General features: G+C 47.1%; 2 protein-coding genes across 3 annotated transcripts in view; one reads left to right on the top strand and one right to left on the bottom strand.

The window, feature by feature from the left end:
• LOC117221626 (serine/threonine-protein kinase 32A) overlaps nt 1–2,520 on the bottom strand; it is a 29,579-nt gene extending 27,059 nt beyond the window's left edge. The window contains exon 1 of the mRNA XM_033472724.2: nt 2,209–2,520. The gene's annotated coding sequence lies outside the window, so the exon portion shown is untranslated. The remainder of the gene's footprint in view (nt 1–2,208) is intronic.
• Nucleotides 1–21,163, top strand: part of LOC117221627 (protein Star) — a 47,441-nt gene that overhangs the window by 17,694 nt on the left and 8,584 nt on the right. Inside the window, exons 1-2 of one of the 2 annotated variants that reach the window (XM_033472727.2) lie at nt 11,295–11,540; nt 13,541–14,532. In XM_033472727.2, coding sequence (XP_033328618.1) covers nt 14,459–14,532 — 74 coding nt within the window. In that variant the 5' untranslated portion in view covers nt 11,295–11,540; nt 13,541–14,458. Of the gene's footprint in view, nt 1–11,294; nt 11,541–13,540; nt 14,533–21,163 lie in introns of those variants that run through there. The other variant, XM_033472728.2, reaches the window with a different exon arrangement.

Genomic DNA, 21,163 nt, shown 5'->3' with positions numbered 1-21,163 from the left:
TTATTTGTACCTCCGTTAAGACCAGTGGATTTCATCCGTCGTATGTAATAAGTAATAATAACGGAAAGATCGAGAAATGTTGTTACGTATATCATGACTGTAGTCGCTGCAGGAATTCTTCGAGTGCTTTCTGTAAACTCGGGCAGGTGGAAATAGCCGGGCGTGTTCCAACAAGGTTCCCCCTTTGTTTGCAGTATGGAACTGTTAAATTAAAAGAGGCGAGAGAGAGAGAGAGCTGTTCCGAATTTAAACGACTCGACAGTTTGATTAAATACCAAAGAATTCATCTTACGAGAACAGAGTTGGACAATCAAATATTTCAAAGTTTCTGCGGGATAAGAAAGGAGCGCGATACGTCGAGCCGAAGGAACTAAACGCTTTACCATTTATTTAACGTTGTGGTTTATGATTTCCGATTCGTGTCGTTTGTTCCTCGGATTACGCACAGTAATCATATTCTGGAATAAATCGGAGCTATACCCTTTGAATAACATCGGTTTGCGGAAGCGCGAGAAATTGCTTGTTGTTTCTGGTTTCCACCACGTTATTTGTCGAGTCGAGGAACAAGAGTACCTAAATAATCTCGAGTTGATAGAAGAAGCGGTACGATCGCGAAATGTCTGGCGATAGAGAATTTTCGCAGACCGGCACGGAAATAGACGTCCATTGTGCAACGAAGGCATTTCGAAAGAGAGTTTACATCGATCAAGAAACGAACTACGCGCGAATTGCGCGCACAGTGCGAATCGAGTTATGCTCAAAGCCCAGCGACGGGCTTTACAGCGTTACACATAATTTCCAACTCGTAACTCGGTTATCGAGCCGGAAGTTTTATTATTTGGCGATGTTGATTGAATTTATAGAACGCAAAGCGGACCACTTTAACTTCGATTTGCATCGTCTAGTGTTCGCATGACCTCCATACTCTCTTCAGGATTTCTAATCCAACGATTTACAAAAAATCGATTGCTACCTGACTGTTTGAACGAATTATGGTTCATTTAAAATCGATAAGAAAATCGAAAACCATGTTTCAAGCACGTGAATCTTCAACGGTTCTAGACGCCGAATATTCTCTTTCCGCAAGTAACAACTTTCAGATCGAAAAGTTCACTCGAAGTCAACGTTATAGTCGGTGTGGGCGATATATGTAGCTCGCTCCCGAGAACTTACAGAGCAAAGTTTGAAATTAGCGATAGAGTAATCGACGCTGACATCAAAATCGAAGTTCTTTTCACAGAGTACGTCATCGGGCAAACATTGGAATAGTTTTTTCTGGATCGACGGCGATTCCAATAAACCCACGAGTTCGTTGACACTGCGACTCTATTCTCAATTAACGCCAAGAGACCATTGGTTGTTCTTGTTCTTGGCAATTTAGATCAAGCAATCGCAAAAAACACCGGTATCCACTGAAACGTCCACGCTGACGCGTCCCGGCACACGTAATCGCAATTGCCGGACTTCTGTAATTTCGTTCGTAGCAGAGTTAAAATGCTGCAAATGCGAGTTCTTCCACTGGAAGTGCATTTGATGAATTTATACAGAATCTTTCATGAATCCTAGATGTGCGAAAAGAGTACGCGCGATTATGATTGTTGCTAGTATTAAGACTGTAACTGCCGGGGGCTGGAACTGACCCGTTTCAGGCTCGCGATTTCGCAACCCATGAAGCCATAAAAGCCCGCGAGAATACGTTTGGTAAACTGATATCGCAACGGGAGTTAATTGTAGTTTCAACGTACGCATTTGATTCCATATTTCAATCCATTGAATCGTTTGGCACTTGCAACATAGATTTAACCCGTTGCCATATTTCGACGAGTCTGACTCGCGATGAAGATTTTTCGTGATAATCTGTTAGGTACGAATGTTATTCCATTTTTTCAAGTCGGAATACAATTCTGTTCTTTTGACGTCGATATTTAAGTACTCAAACTAATGTAGGCACACGATAAATGCATATTTCTTTTTCTTCGGAAAAATGATCAGAATCGAATAGCTTTTGCTCGCTTTAATTATGAAGAAAATGGTACGGCAATGGATTAATGCTGCCAAGGACCGTGCATCGAGGAAACTCTCGCGAAGCCAATTTCCTACCTCACCGTACATCTACTTTTTGCTAATCGAATTTCTGCAACTTCGCCGAGCCTGTTACGCTGTTTCGATGACCGATCGTGGTCGATAAATGTTACACGATGCACCTACCATGAGTCCACTTTCACCGGTCGATCGTTCTCCAAGAAAAGGGACGAGATCGACGGGACGGCGGCGCAATGGTCAGGATCTGCTCGATCCATTCAACGTTTCGTTGGATCGCTCGTGGCCCCGTGGATCCTGGCGCGATCGAGCATGACACGAGCCGGCGTGGCGTGGCGTGGCGTGGCGTGGCGCGGCGCGACGCGGGCGGATGACAGCGGATGTTCGCTGGATGTTGCGATCGCGCACGGATGTTCGCGTGTTGCAGCGGTCGCGGACGCCGCACGAGTGTCGGCGTCGTTCTCGTTCCTCGGTTCAACGGAACGACAACGCTCGTGCTCTCGAGTATGCGATATTCCGCTCGGCGTCTGCGCCTCGCCGCGCCGCGCCGCGACGCCGGGACGTCGGCGTCGGTGTTCAGTGCTCGCTTTCGACGCGTGCCGCTTCTGTCTGGATCCTCGTGTCCTCTGGATCGCGAACGCGCCTGATCGCGATCGCCGATTCCAAACATAGTTCTATCATAACACGGTCGTTGTTACTCGATCAGAATTCCTCCTGGTCGAGGACGACGCTTTCAGAAAACTTTTCGAAGATTCGATTAGCTATCGAATGACGTACGAGGCATAACCGTCAGGCAATTATTACGAGGAAATCGAAATTGAAACCGCACGAACTTATCGACTGACCCAATACGTACTCTGTGATACAGACTGAAAGAACTCGAAAAGGCGTAGGTGCCTTTGGTCTTCGTCCGCGCGTTTGTAATTCTTCTCGAATAGCATCGTGATTGCGGTTTGAATATTGGGTTACCACCTAAGTTCGTTAGTTCGATGCAGTCAGTTTGCGTGGGTGGTAACATCGTGCTTCGTCAGAATGTACATATAGAAGTACATATGGAAGCACCGATGAAATTACATTGAATACACTTCATTCTCAAACACATTCGTAGTCTATTGTACACTTACCGAGGACAGACGACTCGCGAAGCAAGCTAACTAAGAGCTTCGAAGTACAGTAATGTCTCCCTAATTGACGCTCAGATTGTCCACAAAAATGGACAATTTGGGAAGAGGAGATACGATTCATTCGAGTCTTAACTATAAAAACGAGTTGCAAGGCTCGAATAACGGTATCTCTTCTTCACAAATTGTCCATTTTCGTGGACGATCTGAGCGTCAATTAAGGAGACATTACTGTATAAACGCCGTTCGAGTTCGCGTAATCGGTACTCGGACCATCGACATGCCACCGTGAACCTATTGCTCGGCTTCTGCGAACGAAACTTTTCTCATTTTCGGTTTAGGGAGCTGGGGGTTTCCTCCCTAGATTGTGAGAAGATACGGTTTGCTAGGACAACGCCTCCGCGTGGAGAAGATTATACGGGGTTTTGTAGGGCGATCGTCCGCGACCTTTTCCTTTATCCGTATTTTAAATCGCTTGATAGGTTTTTTCCCTTGGCGGACATGACAAATGGGTGGCCCGAGGGCCTAAAGAGGGGCGCAAGGTCGTCGGTGGATATTGACAGAAAAGGTTATTCCGTACTTGATAATTTGATCGTCCTCCCTTCGCCTGGTTCGCGGCGGCGAACTGTTAATACAAGACGGTCATGTTTATTCAAATCGGATGTATATGTATGCAGGGGTGTTGAAATCAGTGCGCGAAGTACTCCGGGGGGAATCTAATCGAAGGACGTACCATCGATTAAGCCCGATTGAATGGTCGTTCCGGAAAATCAGCATACGATTCAGATCTGCCGGCGCTATAAAAATAAATTGAAACGTTCTCCGATTTTTGGTCTAACGAACGCCGCAGCTCGAGAGTCCTCGGCGATGGAAGCGCTCGGAGGCTGAAACATTTACTTCGAAATTCTTGGACTAGACTCTCGATTGACTTCTGTGCTAAAGAGCTTTAAAGGAGACTTTCTCTCTTCTTTCCTGGCACGTTTCGAATCCGATTGTGAGATCGAATGGAAGGTAATCGAGTCGCGATCGACAATCGAATTCATTTTGAGCACCAACGCTGTCGGGTTCCTGGATCCGCAGGGGACACCTGCTTTTCTTCCGTATTTCATTTGAACCACGCCGCAGGGGTGTAAATAATTAACCGGTGCACTTTCCTCGACGTTGTGAACGCCTCGAATTAATGTCCTGCTGTATCTCGCTCGTGATGAAACGCCTCCATACTTCTCAACGGAGTGTCGGGTTCAGGGTTCCCCGGGGGAAAAAAACGAACGAACTAAGAAAATTTATGCTCGGTCCGAAATCCTCGGTTCGAAGATTATCGATTCACCGCGGTCTTCTCTACGCAGTCTAGACAGCTCGAACAAAGACGCACGCGAGGTTCACTGTCCTGCGAACGGTCGTCCGACGACAGGTGACACGATCGATTCGCGGTATCTACCACCTGCTTTCCAAGAACCCATGGTCTTCCCCGCGAAGAACCGGAGTCCTCTCATCGATCATCGTTCGCTGGTTTCCACCTATTTTCCCTAGCCCATGACCCAACCAGCACACACCTTCTCCGATAGTTAAGCTCGAACATGCATCAATCTTCCGTGCGCTCAATTATCGCCTTTCCGCAAGCCGAATTTACATCGTTTCACTTCGGATGATTACCATGGCCGTTCCATCTTTTCCAAGATGAAACATCGAAGGCAGTAATTTCCACGAAAACTGAAAATATTAGTTCCGTTCCATTGAATCTTTAACCCTTAGCCGCTCCGTTGGCTCCGCTATGGAGACATCCGTCATTTGTTCCGTAAATCCGAAGGCTCTGCTGCGGAGTCCAATGTGTTTAGCATAATTACACCGAAAATGCTATGTTTTTGTCAACGTTGGCAATTGTTATTTGTAGCGAAAACGTGCTTAGCGTGTGTACCATTACGATTAAAACATTTTCTGCCCATTTTTATACTTAGCAACATAAAATGAATAAAATCGAACGCTTTCACAAGGATGCGTAATCTTTTCCGCTCAAAATAAGACTTCCTTCATCTCAGGCACTTTGCTCCAAAAATGTGCCGGAGTCGCTGGTAGTGATATTTTTCAGAAAAACGCTGTTCAACTTTATTTTAGAACGTCTGAAGAATATTTACCAATTTTTAATTTAATTTAATTATTAATTGAGCCGATTCCAGTGAAGATTAACAATAAAATAAATTCCGGCAAACTCACGCAAAAGATATTTTTGTTTCAATAATTCCATATCCAAACAGAATTCAACAGACGGTTTGTAATGCTAATTTTATAATAAATCGCGTCAAAGAACATGGGGGATATATTTATTTAAGAATTGTGAAGAATATCGTTAATAGTAAATTTACCCATTTCGATGAGGATGCATTTGCTGCTTGGAAATTTCGGTCACAATTCACGTTGTCGATGCACTGACCTCGCACAATGTTAAGTAGATACCATTACGATTAAAATATTTTTTCCCCATTTTTATACTTAGCTACATAAAATGAATAAAATCAAACGCTTTCACAAGGACGTGTAATCTTTCCCGCTCAAGATAAGACTTCCTTTATCTCAGGCGCTTTGCTCCAAAAAGTGTGCCGGAGTTGCTGGTAGGTAGTACTCGAGAAACGCGTGGAGCGCTAAGGGTTAACCATCGACATACTTCTTCCATCCCTATTACACCAGTCTTGGTTATGGTCGACGAAATGCTCCAGGAACCTCGAATATTTTTGAACCGCGGTTCATCGTGCTCTATACGATGCGTACATTCTTCGACGTCTGGAAAAAATCTGACACTTTCGTAGGTACAGTAATTGGATCGTGGATCTTTACGTAGAAGTCATCCGAGGCATTCTTGGCTTCTTCTAGCGACGTCCTTTCCTCAGTCCGGCTACTATGCCGATCGTCGCTCCATCCTAAAGAAGGAGTACGGGAGCTAATGGAGACAAAGTGGCGGGAGGTCTCGGATCTCCGGAGGCCACGTAGTGCACCCTATGCTGCGAGTGGAACAGTCACGAGGCTGAAACAATTAGACCCGTCGCGTCGCAGCCGCGGACGGTGTTCTCGAATAACCTAATTCCATGGAGAATTCGCAGGCGTATTTTCCTGTTCACTCGCCAATAAGAACGCCATTCGAAACACGACCTTTTTCCGTAGAAAGCAATCGGACTCCGCGGTCCTTCGAAATTATTGCCAATGCTCGAATTAGCCGAGGATTTCCTGGTCTCGAAGGGACGCGATCGCGAGTCGGGTTGCACGGGCCAACGAAGCCCGTGGACAAAAAATGGCTGCCGCGATTGCAGATCGCCGAAACAACTTCGCAGCTTTCATTAAGCGAAGTTACGACGGACGCGATAAACAAACAAAGCTGCCGTTCGACAAAGTTCCCTTTTGTTTGGCAGCCCCAGCTGCCGCTGTTCCGCTCCCTTTCGCGCGCGCGAGCGAGCGGTTTCGTACACGAACAACGGTCCAATCGCTGTTTTTTCATCCGCCCACGCTCGCCTACACCTCTATCCTGTCCCGGCTTTCAGCCGGGATCCGGCGTTGTTTTCCCATCGCGACTTCTCCTCTCCGACGTTGACGGCATCCGCTGACCGAGCCTGAACCCCGGGTCACGCCTCGTCGAGCCCGATCAGCACGCTTCGGCTGCGACGCCTCTTCCCTCTTTCCTCTTCCCTCTACCCTTTTCCCTCCGGGACCGAATTATCGCTGCTAATTGACTTTGCTTTTACCAGCGTTGCACAGAGAAACGTGGCGCGGCGGTTCGACCACCCCTGACGAGATCAGATACCTCTCGTTGCTCCCTTTTACAGAGCCTCGAACCTCCCAGGATCCGCCGCGATATCGGGTCATTCTTTTGTTGTGTAGCTGCGGCCGGTTTGCTTAGTTCTCTCGTGGAACTTGCCGGTTCGATATATGTACGTAATAGGTCGGCCCATAGTCGACCAAAGCTATCGAACAGCGGTACGAGACGCATGTAACTGTTGGGCAATTATTGTGTGAGTAATTGAAATCTAAATTAAAACTGCATTAACTTATGGACCGACCCAATATTTACAGTGGCACTAGAAAATCTCGGTGCACTAAATTTCCGATTATCTGTGTCGATACAATATGCAATAATTACGTTACTGACATTTATGTATACATGTTTTGGTTCTCGCATTTCAAGGTGTACGCAGGTTAGGCTGGTGATCGAACGCCAGAAGGGAGCTGGCGCATCGTTTTATCAAGAATTTTAATTGACCGTCTAAAGACCGTCCCCGCCTTCGGCAAACTCGGTTACGTTGGCACCATATATTAATAAAATTTACATCGGTTAAGCAGCGAAAATAAACTCTCCCTCGGGACACTGTTGTTACGGCGTTAGTCTGAATAATACCTTAATTGACTTAGTGCTATTAATTTAGGAACCTCGAGAACGCGTACAGCGACTTAAGCGAGAGTAGTTTAATCCTCGGTGGCTTTGCGAAATGGGTTTGGCAAAAATTAATTTATTCTCGCGTATACTTTCAATCGGGAGAACACAATTTGTACGAGCGTATGAGCAAATTGTTTAATTTTTCAATTAAACGCCGTCGCTTGTTGATATACGGATACGACGAATTTGTCGTACCAATGGCGCGCGACTGTTATTAGCATTAAATATGAATTTCGTTTGTCTGGCATTTATTGGGCGAATAGAACACTGAATAATGTATGCTTGATTTATCGCGTTTTTTTTTCAGCGCGAACCGGATTGTATCGCCGTGCCCACACCGTCGCTGTTTGCAAGGATCCCACGGAGGATTCTATTTTAAAGAAGTCCGCCAGCGAGAAATTATTTACGGCGCGTCCCATTTATTTTTGCAGTTTCGCGTCGAGTGGATCATCGGCGGTGTTCCCGCTGATCCGGTCGGTCAATTTAGCACCGTCGGCCTTGTGAAAAATGGATTTCATCGAAATACCACGAGACGAACGATCGTTAACGTATTCCGTGGCACGGCCGTCCACGTTGCGGCACGTCTCCGGCTTTTCGCCAGCCTTTTATGGCCGAGGAGTAGCTGTTTTCCGAGGAAGCGTTTGGATACGTTTCCTCAACTTTCCATTTCCCAGGAGTTGTTCTGCTCTATGAAATAATGCATTCGCATTACCAACAGCTTGCCCATTTCGATGATCTTCCACTTGCTCAAATCTCTAACAATTTTTACGAACATTATCAGGCCGAGATCTTGCCTTCATCTAGCCGAAAGCAGAACTAACGATGACTAGCAGAATCCTATCGACTGCATGATATCGCAGCACTATCACTGATAATGTATTATGTATAAACAAAAACATGCCCGTTAATAAATAAATAATAATAATAATAATTCCAACCCAATCTACGATCGACAGCTGAAACATTTCCACAATAAAATCACGCTCTCGGAAAACGTGCGATCGCGCCGGAAGAAGAATTGTGTTACTTTGCTAACAAGTCGAACATCAGCTTTGAAGTTCGACAGGTTTTATTCGTATCTCACCGAAGCTTTTAAAAGTTCAGTGTTTAAATGCTTGTCAAAACTTTCATCCTGTTGATTTTTGTATTCCGCTGCAGCGGATGCAGCGAATCCACTTATAAAACGCGAATACAGCGAGATTCCGCGAACTCCTGTAAAAATGCAACTCGCTATTGGCACCGTGCAACTACCACCGGCCCTGAAACTTCCAAGCGGGAACAGTGGAAAGAGTGTTACACAAGTTCGTCTAATTCTCCTCCTAAAGGACAAGGCGCGCTCCTCGTTGGCGGACTCGCTCTCCGAGCTTCAATTTCGGTGAAGAATGTTCTTTTGAGCATATAAAGAGCTCACCCTACGATACATTCTCGCTCGTTCGCCTCCTTTCACGACCTAATCTAGTCGACGCGAACATGTAGCTAAGTGCGACGACGCGCTGAAACGAAATTCATCTTTCCGCCTCGCGCGGCAAGCGTTCTAAAAGAGACGATGCTCCGCATTTTCCCAGGAAAAAGCAAATTTCGTTCCGAGAAGTTGCCTCGCAACTCGGGGGACCTTGCTGCCCCGGCCAGGCTTTGACTCGTAATTAACACTCTCCGATTACGACATGAAAATATTTGCTTCCCTCTGGCGAGCGCGCTGCTCGCTCTCGCCTCGCCGAACCGGGCACCTTTTTACTCTTCCGTGCTGCTGAAGACTCGCGATTTTACGTACCAAAACGAATGTTCCTCGTTCCGCCCTTCAAAGGGCCACTTCGCACGATGTCTGCCCCGATTTCAATACTTTGTCGATCGAACGTATTAAAGCTTTTCACGGCTAATGTGACATGATTTTTTCATTCGCTTGTAAACCGAAATGGATATTCGCGATTCCAACTGGAACTCTGAGGCTTCTCGGGGCTCGAAAGTATGCCATTTTGTTGGCCCTTCCGTTGCGACATAAAACTCTTATATTATAACATTGCATGCTGATCCGAGTGTGCCTTACCAATACAATAATGTTTCTCTAATTAACGCTCAGATTGTCCATAAAAATGGACAATTCGGGAAGAGTAATAAAATAAACTTGACATGATTTTTTCATTCGCTTCGCTGTAAACCAAAATGGATATTCGCGATTCCAACTGGAACTCTGAGGCTTCTCGGGGCTCGAAAGTATGCCATTTTGTTGACCCTTCCGTTGCGACATAAAACTCTTATATCATAATATTGCATGTTGATCCGAGTGTGCTTTACCAATACAGTGATGTCTCTCTAATTGACGCTCAGATTGTCCACAAAAATGGATAATTCGGAAAGAGAAGATACAATTATTCGAGCCTTTTGGCTCGTTTTTATAGTTATTGGCAATCGGTAACTATTAGGTCTGCCGGAAAGTTCTGTCCATTTAAGAAATGAAAGGAAATAATAGATTTTTCATAAATTTAGTAATATTTATTGCACAATATAATTTCCATCGTTACTTATGACCTCTTGCCAGCGTGATGGCAATGTGTGTGCAACATTCTTCAAAAATATACGTCTGAAATAAACATGTGCATACCTATCGAAATTTGCAATGACATTATCAGACAGAACTTTCCGGTAGACCTAATATAAAAACGAGTCAAAAGGCTTGAACAATCGCATCTTCTCTTCCCAAATCGTCCATTTTTGTGGACAATCTGAGCGTCAGTTAGGGAGACATTACTGTAATTAGCCGTTTTTAGGAGGACGATTTCCGAGGCACTGTTCGACCGTGCTCTCCAAAGTATTAAATACGGAATCATTTTGCTTACACTATAATATTGCATCTCGGCCCGAGTAACTAGTAACTAACACTTTGAAGAGGAGAAGTTCTGAGGGAGTGTTCGACTACGTTCGAAAGGACTAAAATCACGTTGAACTGTCTCGAGAGAGGCAGCACGATATTTACAAATTAGAATTACCATCCACACCCAGGAGCATAAAGCAGCGCGGATGATTTTCGCGATGGACGAAAAGGGAATTTCGGAGGAACGGGATCAGGGGTGGCAGGGCGCGACAGGAGCTGATCTACCGGGTGCCCCCGATTCGAAGATCGCGAGGGTATTTACTCGGCGACTCGACTCGGCTCGGCTCGGCTCGGCGATGGTCCGATCAATCAAGAAAAGCGAACGGCGGTCGTGTTCCCGGTTGTAAACGTGAAACACAAAGGCGGCCACGAGTCGCAGGATCGATAACGCCTTCGCCACGCTACCGGACGTGTATCACGGTATAGGAGCGTGTGCTGGCTCGATGACCAAAGAGCGTGTCCCTCGGCGGGAAACGTTGCTGTAGTAGGAAGGGAGCCTGAAAGAAAGAGAGAGAGAGAGAGAAAGGGTGAGAGGAGCGCGAGAGGCGAGGGAGCAAACGAGAGAGAAAGAGAGAGAGAGAGAGAGAGAGAGAGAGCGACGATCCAGGTGAGAAAGAGAGGGTCATCGCGGCGCACACCTGGCCGGTTGAGAACCGCTGTCCTCTACCTGGCTGTTTAATAGGAGAGCGGAGAGCGTGGAATGTCCTCGTAAAAGCGAGAGCGAGAGGGACGGCTAGATTGAAGGGGATAGAGCAGGAGCACGCTGATGGAGGCCGGTGTTTAAAGAAGGACACTCGATACAGGAGGCATTGTACCCGGTTCTACCGTGTGCCGTTCCAGGTGCTGGAGGGCAGTCGGCTCTCGCCTCGGGACGAGCATATACTGGCTGCATTTCCTTCTCCGCAAACTCGGCGGCTTTACGTTCGCGTGAACGCCGATATACGCACGGCCGCCAAATGTCTCCGGTGCCGCGATCCGAGTCCTCCCGCTGGACATCCGAATCTCGACACCTGCTGTAATCCACGCACGGAGTCCTTCCTCGGGGAACGGCCATCGAGCAGCTCTAAACGATCGTGAACTCGCCAACTTCTTGGTAATCCTCCGACACGCTAGACACGGCTATAGCGTTCTTGTTTCACCGATGAACTTTGCCAACTTCGGTATCAGTCCCCACGCTGGCCTGTAGACTTAGCAAGTTCTCGTTAGTCCTTTAACGCTGTAGACACGGGCATGGAATTCTTCTTTGACCAAAGGCTCCTTTGGAGACGAGTACTTTGTGATAGTTTTTCGAAATCCGTAGGCTTCGTTGAAAATACCCAGGGCAATTGTTCCTGATTATCCTCTAACGTCTTAGCGTTAGAGGATCAGCCTAGCCGATGCAATGCTTCTTTGTAGTACGTAAATTAGGATAAATTGTTTCTTCGGATTTGTACGAGAAATGTAGGTATTAGAACGATGAATCGACTCTGATCGTTCTTGGGTTCTTCTTACTTCGATGAAAGGGACATTTATTAGTGCCTCCGGCGTATTCGATCTCGGAAAACACCTGCGTTTTTTGGAGTTTGCAGATAGCTTAGGAACGATTGATTGTCCCTAGACTCTCCTTCTTTGTCCAATGTCCTCCACTTGCTTCGCCAATGTTCCGTCTCGCTTTTGTGAACAACGACGAACGTTTCCCCGAAGTCCTTGATCCCCGTTTCGGCAGGCTCCTCTTCCCTCTTTTTACACCAATGTTAAGTTATACTTGATGAACACGAACGGAGAGTTTGCGGGGATCTTCGGGCCGATGTAAAGTTCTTTCGAACTTGCGAGCGTCGACAGTTTCTAGAGTTCTTGAATAGTTTAGAAGCAACCGGATGTCTCCGTTTCCTCAAGGAGTCTCGGCTCCCTCGAACTTTCGAGTCTCCGCGGACACTTTCTTCAGTCTTCGGTCGTATTCAGTCGGTAGCAAGTCATTCCGAGGAAGAATCGATTCTAGGGTCTGTAGCACGTTGCACCACGGTGTTTCGACGAACATTTGCGTCGGTACAGTCCCGCCGAGATAATCCTGTTTTCGATGAACGAAGTAATTCTTGGCCAGCGAATAAGAGCCACCGAGCCTTTTCGGTACTCGTTGAATACCGGGAGCGGTTGAATTCGCTGTTCTTCGGCATTTGGACGCGGTGGTGAGACATCTGCGCCGGGACAGCCGGCCCGCTCGACGAGATAGGCTCGTGTATGGGAGGTATAGTTGGCGGCCAACGCGACGTTCGGTCGAACGGTTGAACATCGGCGGCGCCTTCTGGCATTTCTAGCCCGATCGTTGGCCGTCGTGTCGTGGTGGACGTCTGCATCGAGACAGCCGGCGGTACGCGGCCAAGTGGGAGAGAGCTGATTCGCGCGAGAAAGAACGAGACGAGAGAGAGAGAGAGAGAGAGAGAGAAAGAGAGCAAAGGAGTGACGGGAAGGGAGAGAAAGAGAGAAAGAGAGAGTATGTGTGTGTACGTGTGTGTATGTGTGTTTGACCGTGCGAGAGAAAGCGAGAAGAAGCGACACAGGGAAGCAGACCGGGTGTGTATATCGTCGTGGTGTCGGTCTGCAGTGCGACATTCGACGACAACACACGCTCGCACGACTTCCTCCCGTCCCTATCCGACGTGCACTGCTAATAAACTTTCGTACGGTCTCTCCTCTGCTCCGACCACGACCACGTCCACGATCACGACCACGACAACGACGGCGGCGACGACGGTACACGCGGTCGGACGTCGCGACGCGGCGCTCTCTTTGTTCCCTCGATTCCTTCGACCTCGGCCGAGTCGCAAACAGAGAACCGCTCTCGCCTCGCCAGTCGATCGGCGAGAACGCTCGTCGATCGTTTCACGCGAGCGAGCTGCCGCCGTACACGCTTGTCGCGCGTCGTTTGTCCGTCGCGACGCAGGATAGGGATATAAGGGGGATCGCATACGAGTTCACGTGCGCGACAGTGTTCTGTTGTCCCAGCTGCGGATGATTGCCGCGGAACCACCCACGAACCGCTTGGAAACTGATCTCGTCGGTGGTCGCAAATCCTTGGACAGCTTTGTCTTGACAAAGTGTTTTCTATTCCACCAGGGAACAGGAGATTGGAAGAAGCGACTCCGCCAGGATCGACGAGAGGTTCACCGACAAATAGGAGGATACGGTTGTGCCTTGGCCGTGGTCTGTCTTTCTTCTGACAGAAGAGTCTGGGAGCTACAAGAATCCTTGAACGTTCGGAGCAAAAGCGTTCCATCAGGAGCGACGAGAATCCTTGTTCGACCGCGAAGAAAGTTTTTGTCTTGACAGTGATTTCCCTCCCGCCAGAAGAGTTTGCGAGGACTTAGTTACTGGGAGAAGGAACAAGAAATCGAGAGAATCCTTCGGCTCCGATACTGTCCTGACAGTGGCTACGAACCGCGTGGGTGAAAGAAGCCTAGAGATACCTATAAGGAATAGCGAATTAGTAGATGTCCTTGAGCCGTGGATACGGAGTGAATCATCCCCCGATTCGAGCAGGTTTATCGATAGATCGGCGAACGGAGGAACAGTTCTGCGGCGATTCCATCGGTGAAAGGTTCGAGGTTCTCTTTTCATCGGGGAGAAACAAAAGAGTCCCCCGAGGATCGGTGATTGGCGTGCCGGGTTCTCGTTGGTCGGTGAATAGGTGGAGAAGGGTACGCATCCCTGGCGAGGTGTAGCGTGCCCCAGCGTGCCGGTGATAAAGTGGTTCTCTAGGATCGGTTCGCGCGGGAAGACCTCGTCTGTTCCCTCGGCCGGATTACAAGTCGGAGAAGACCCGAGGCTCTCTCTTGTCTCTCGGCCGAGCCGAGAATTAACCGGGTCGACGTCTGCGTCTGCGGAAGGAATAAAGTAAAGCTAAAGTGCAGTGGCCGCTGTGCCGCGCCGGGTCGGCGAGATAGAGGATGTGTCTGGCCTGGTGAAGGCGGCCCTGGCCGATGTCTTCCGGGTGACGGTGTTCGTTACGACCGGCTGCGAAACGGAGCCACGTGAATGCCGCACTCAACGGAACCCACCTTCCCACCGGGCGAATTGTTCTGGACCGGAATGGAGCCCGTCAAAGCCAAGTACGTACCTTCTCGTTCGATCATCTTTGCCCTCTTCGAACAGCCAAACTCCTGTCTATCCCTGGTTCTCATTTCCCTAAGTCTTCCCACTCGACGATCAAAACACTTCTTTCATTTCCCTCGCTGACTCGAGCTGACGACTTCTCGGAAGTCTGTCGCCGGTAGCCGATATTCCTTTCTTCTTTGTTATCGTTACCAGACTGTGGATTTTTCTGCATTCGCGTTTTCTAGAACGATTCTGCCAAATAGGATTTAACATTAAACCTACCGAGTTCTAAAAAGATATGACATGTATTGCTTTGTAACGACGAAAAGACTGTATTCGTTTAGACCTTTCACGGTCAATTAAAAAATTAAATCATTTTCTTTGAAAGAATCTTCATGGTTTCAGCTTTAACAATTTTAACCCTTTGCACTCTCGTAGCCAAATTAACGTAAAATTGAAAATAGTTCTTCTGACCCACGGTATTTCCATTTTATACATATAATATAGTGCATTTTGAACAGATGAAATTGAATTTCGTGACTCGTGCAACAGTTGCGCTTTCAACATTTCTTCAAATAAAAACAAATTTGATTAATAACATTATTTCGAATCGTGACATAACAATTTTTAATGGCGCCTCGGAGTCGCCACTCGAGTTAACAGCAAAGGGTTAACGCAAAAAAATGCAAAGTCGATTATTTCGAACGGCTGGGCAGATTTAGTGTCAAATAGGAATACGTTTCTTTTTATAATAAAATTTAAATTATGCTGATTATTTTTCACGGTTCTGCATTATTTATTCGCACATTTTTGCCACTATTTTTACAACTGTGTAAAATCCACGGTCTAATTTTTACATACGATGTGTCACTGGCCTTTTCACCTGGACATTACACACCAGGTGTGTCATTAGCCTCGAATGAGCTAAGCGAACTTCGAAACGTCCAGATCAACTTCGATCCTTTTATATTCGAGCTGCGCCTTTAACGCAGGACCTTGATCGTTTGCACACTGCCCGAAAGTATTTCGTGACGGTCGTACGTTCGAAGGCTAGCAGAAAACGAATTTGTGTCGCCTTTGTTCGGGTCTAGCTGTACGAGCTTTTCTCATGACCCGTGTGTTTTCTCGCGTTTCGACCTGCACGGCTCCCGAAGTGACTTTGTCAACGGACGTAGGAAATGTTTCGCGGAAATTTGTTCGAGGGAAATTCGTTTGTCGTAGACCTACATAGTTCCGCGTGTTCCGAATGTTACGTTTGAAACGCGACAGCGATCGAAGAAGTTCCTCGAAAACACACGATTAAAAGAACGCAACTCGCCGGCTTACCTGTCCTTCGAGGAACGCTATTTCGAGAAAAAAAAACGGACAGCAGCTTCGCGGTCGCGAGTGTCTCCGTGAATTTTATATGTAATTCTCCACCTTCCGCGACTTTTCGTTCCTCCCCTTCAATTACTTTGTTTTTTCTCCCGTCGATTCAACGAAGTTCCCGGGTTAAAAAAGCCTAGCGATTTTTCACATTTTTTCCGACCGATTCGACCGGTTCTGCGGCGCCATAACTCATCGCTAATTATTCGAGAGAACGCCCATTTTGGCGACTCCTTGCCGTCATTGAAACGAAAACCCGTGATTTATATCTCGGCCGAAGGTTTTTCCCTTGATCGTGCCCGGCTCCGAGAAAGAAGTCAGCGATTCTCGGAGCAGTTTTTACCGACAACGAGATACCTAAACGATGTTACCGTTCCGTGGCCGCGGGACCGTGAAACGCGATGAATGGAGCCCGGTTTACCAATAGTTTCGGCGGAACGGCAACAATTCGGCAAGAAGTGCCGTCGTCGCCTTTACGGTCGCGTTCGGCATACCAGGATTCGTAAACATTTCCACAGAGAATGCGCACGCCTATCGCAGCGGTATACGTTTGCCGTGCCGATTGATCCCTAAAAATTCCACCGATGCCGGGAACTCGCTCGGAAAATGGTATTCGCTCGGTTATGTCGCGCGTATGACGAACTCAATTGGAAGCCGACTGGCGAAATCGGCCGGAGAAAAAGGAATTCCTGACATTTTTCATTTTACTTGTGATGAAATCCGTCACTCGAAACGGGACCTGTTTCCCTCGTCGAAAGTTCTTTTCAATGTGGTTCCCCTAAACGACGTAAGAATCTCGAAAATCGAAGAAACTACGATTATATCCTCTCGCGCGAATGAGAAGACAATAAAAGTGTCGATTATCTTGCCGATGGTAGAGCTACTTTTTTAGTTGCTTCGAAACGCGATTTTGTGGATGCAGGATAGGAAAGGCTCGAAAAGTGGTATTCGCTCGGTTATGTCGTGCGTGTGACGAACTCAATTGGAAGCCGACTGGCGAAATCGGCCGGAGAAAAAGGAATTCCTGACATTTTTCATTTTACTTGTGATGAAATCCGTCACTCGAAACGGGACCTGTTTCCCTCGTCGAAAGTTCTTTTCAATATGGTTTCCCTAAACGACGTAAGAATCGCGAAAATCGAAGAAACTACGATTATATCCTCTCGCGCGAATGAGAAGACAATAAAAGTGTCGATTATCTTGCCGATGGTAGAGATACTTTTTTAGTTGTTTCGAAACGCGATTTTGTGGATGCAGGATAGGAAAGGTTCGAAAAGTGGTATTCGCTCGGTTATGTCGTGCGTGTGACGAACTCAATTGGAAGCCGACTGGCGAAATCGGCCGGAGAAAAAGGAATTCCTGACATTTTTCATTTTACTTGTGATGAAATCCGTCACTCGAAACGGAACCTGTTTCCCTCGTCGAAAGTTCTTTTCAATATGGTTCCCCTAAACAACGTAAGAATCGCGAAAATCGAAGAAACTACGATTAAATCCTCTCGCGCGAATGAGAAGACAATAAAAGTGTCGATAATCTTGCCGATAGTGGAGACGCTTTTTCAGTTGCTTCGAAACGCGATTTTGTGGATGCAGGATAGGAAAGGTTCGGCGGGTTCGCGCCGAAAGGGTTTCTTTATTATGTATTCCGCAACACAGCGGGGCATGCTCACGGGTGCGTTCCTCGTTCCCATTGTCTCGCTCCTCTCCCGGAAACAATTGCCTCTTGCTCTGGCAGAAAACAGCCCGTTTGTTCGCCTCGCAGCTTACGATTCGCTTTGGACGAGGACGCGGAAATCCAAGCGGGCAGCATCGGTGGCACGATTCCGCCTTCTCGTTTCTCGCTGTGTGGGCGCGATCGAAAAAACCGCTTAGAAAGTGCGCGCCACGCCGCGCCGGCTCGCGTGCACACCTTTCTGCTTTACGGTCATACAGAACGCACGGCCGTTTCGCCGATGATCGAAGAAAGCAACGTTCCTTCGTCATTTTCATTTTATTTATCTAGAAGCGGGAAAAACTCATTAGAGTACATAATAGAGGTGTTTGTGCGGCGATTACAACAGATTTCTCATTCGATTTGCACATTTAGTCTCTTCGCACTCGAGACTATTTTAACTCCAAATTGAAGACATTTGTTTCAACGTATAATATTTACACTTGTTATGATTGTTTTTATTTGATACATGTGAAATTGAACGCGTACGATTATAGAACACTTCTATTTTATCTTCTCTTATCTTCTCTTTTATCAATTTATCGAATAATTTAATGATAAAATAAATTCAATGTGAAGATTCTTTTGAAAACAGTGTAGCACTTTTCAGCATCGCCTCAGAGTCGCCATTCGAGTGCAAAGGCTTAACAATAGAGACACCGAAAAGATCAGTAACGGTGCAGTAGTTGTTCGCCAGGGTAGGAATTTTTGTTACAGAATCTGAATAAACGAAATTTGACTTATATTAGGTCGTCTCATAAGTTCGTGCCGTTTGTCGTTCCCATTTTTTTTTTTTAATATCTGTGGGCAGTTAATTCTTCAAGACAACAATTTCTTTTATGAAATGAATTAAACGTATCAAAAAGTATAAACATATTCGCGGCACGAACTTATGAAACGACCTAATATTTTAAAGGCTGAAACGTGCGAATAAATCTTAGCGCTGTTGAAGTTGATGGAAGAGAGAGGTTGAGGACGACTTACTAGGTCATTCAAGATTTGAAAAAGAAAAGCAATACCAGCAACAATTCTGTTAGATTCAAGGAACTCGACGCACATCACGGACGAATAGTTATAGCCTATGCTAGGTTTTGTCTTCGAACATCTCGACAACGAAATGTTTCAAAGGACCCCGGATCTCTGGAGCATGTTTGCTCAGAAATTGCAGCACGCATGCCATCGTAATCGCGTTCATGGAATTTTTTCGACTTTTCTCACATGTACTCGCGGAGTCTGTTGGAACAATTTGCCCCGAGAATCTGCGCGATTTCCATAACGTCGGAACAAGGAGCCGTGAACGTTGAAAAATCCAAACGAAACGAGTTCAATTATGTTTCACGTCCCGCGCACTGTAGTCGTCTTCTCGTTAACGTCACCCTCGGTCTCCGCTTCTCCGTTCCCCGTCTAATTGCTCGTGGCTGCAAGAAACCGGCGCGTCCTCTTTCCCTGCTTGAAAATATTTTCGCGAAAAGTTCGAGGAAAAAGCGGTCGCGGAAAGGTATCGGAAACATGCGGTTCGCGCTTACAGACGTCGTTCTCGTTGTTCCGATTTTCCGTTGTTGCCACAGTCGATGGCTTTTCGCGGGCCGCCGGCGCCCGGAAAACTCTGTTTACCATTTCTCCCCGCATTTAGCCGCGGCGGAGTAATAAACGTCGTTACCGAGCAATATTGCGCGAGTCGATCGCGAACGAGAGGGCCGCGCTGCAACCGGAATCTCGCAGTAGCTGCACCAGTAGCAGCAGCAGTAGCAGCAGCAGTAGCATCGGAATGTTTCGGATGCCATTACGTTGCAGCATCGCGCGAAAGTTAAGTCGTCCGACAGCTCTCTGTCGCTCCCTGCAAATATTCGGCTTCGGATTCCGGCTTGCCCTTGGTTAAATAAACCGCCTCGCGGAGCCGGGAGGTATCTCTGTCATCCGAGCGCAAACAACCGTCGCACAGGGTGTCCAAATACCCCGAAAAGTGAAAACGGCCCCGCACTGTCCCTTCCGGAATCGTTTGCTATACACGGTTGAATCCTTCTCTCTATTTGTTTCGATATTCCAGCCACGGAAGTACATTTTAGCCTTGAAATCTCGCGAAGAAGCGGGCCTCGGGAAAAAATAGCTCTCGCACCATCGTCGCAACTTCATCTCGGGAAGTTGTACGACCGTAAACAACGGCGATATTTTCACTTTTCGTCGCAGGAAAACTCGCGGCAGGCGGCCGATGAGAAAAGTGAAAACATTTCTCGGTTGTTTATAGCCGCGCGGAAAAGCTTTTCAGGGACAAAGTTGCACCGTTGTGGAGGAGGCTCGTGTTTCAGTGGAGGCAATTTCCTGCCGGGGCCATTTTTTCAGGAGATTTATAGCGGAAAAAAAGTGCTTGTCAGCCTATGTATAATCGTGGGGCGAGTGTGGTCGGCTGGTAAATTCGCTGATCCCGGCCCGAAGATAGTCTATTAACGTGGACTCGCTTGTCGTAACTTTATTCGCCGCTTAATTTATCGGAAAATGATGTAACGACACCGTCCAAGCCGCTGAAGGAAGAAAAGTGGAAGGAAATTCGCTCTACAAGTTGCCTGATCGCGGAGTGTACATGTTTTATTTTATTATATTTTATTCGTGAATAGTACAATAAGCCGTTCGACAAAAACGTGGACACATAAGAGATACAAAGAAACAGAATACAGTAATGTTTCTCTAATTGACGCTCAGATTGTCCACAAAAATGGACAATTTGGGAAGAGGAGATGCGATTATTTGAGCCTTGCACCTCGTTTTTATAATTGTTGACAATCGGTAACTATACAGGGTGTTACAAAAATGTCTCGCAATCCGAAAGTGGCGGAAGGTTATTTGAAGCAACTTCTTTCTTTACAAAAATTTTCTCCGAGGCACCGTTAACGAGTTATTAACGAAAAACAGTGACCAATGAGAGGCGAGTTCAGCTGACGCGAAGTGGTCGAGCCAACGGTGCCAGCGGTCGAGCGGTCGAATCCCAGCTTAGCTGACGCGAGCCGGCCGAGCCAACGGCGCCAGCGGTCGAGCGGTCGAATCACAGCTCAGCTGGCGCAAGGAACTGGGCTTCGTGCGCTGTTCGGCGGGGCCACCTCGCGTCAGCCGTACTCTATTCTTATTGGTCACTGTTTTTTGTTAATAACTCGTTAACGGTGCCTCGGAGAAAATTTTTGTAAAGGAAGAAGTTGCTTCAAATGATCCGAGGAACCCGCCATTTCCGGATTGCGAGACATTTTTGGGACACCCTGTATAAATGTGCCTCAAGTCCCGAAAAATCGTGTCTCCTCATCCCAAATTGTCAATTTTTGTGCACAATCTGAGCGTCAATTAGGGAGACATTACTGTATTGTGATTAACGGCATATTAACCGTGGCTCTCGAACAAGTTGAATTTTCCTTCATCTTATCCGACGATCGAGCGGAATTCCCTTTCGAATCATGAGAGGTCTCGTGTTATTCCGTCGTCGTATGCGCCGATGCAATATGCATCTAGGCTCGAGAGCTCGACCCGCTGAATTTAAACGCGGCATTAACTCTGGAATCGCCTCGAAGGACCTGCACACGCGACGAT

This window comes from Megalopta genalis, chromosome 7 (genome assembly GCF_051020955.1).
Source record: "Megalopta genalis isolate 19385.01 chromosome 7, iyMegGena1_principal, whole genome shotgun sequence".
NCBI lineage: Eukaryota > Metazoa > Arthropoda > Insecta > Hymenoptera > Halictidae > Megalopta > Megalopta genalis.
The sequence above is the reverse complement of the archived record's forward strand: the minus strand, read 5'-3'. Positions and strand labels throughout refer to the sequence as shown.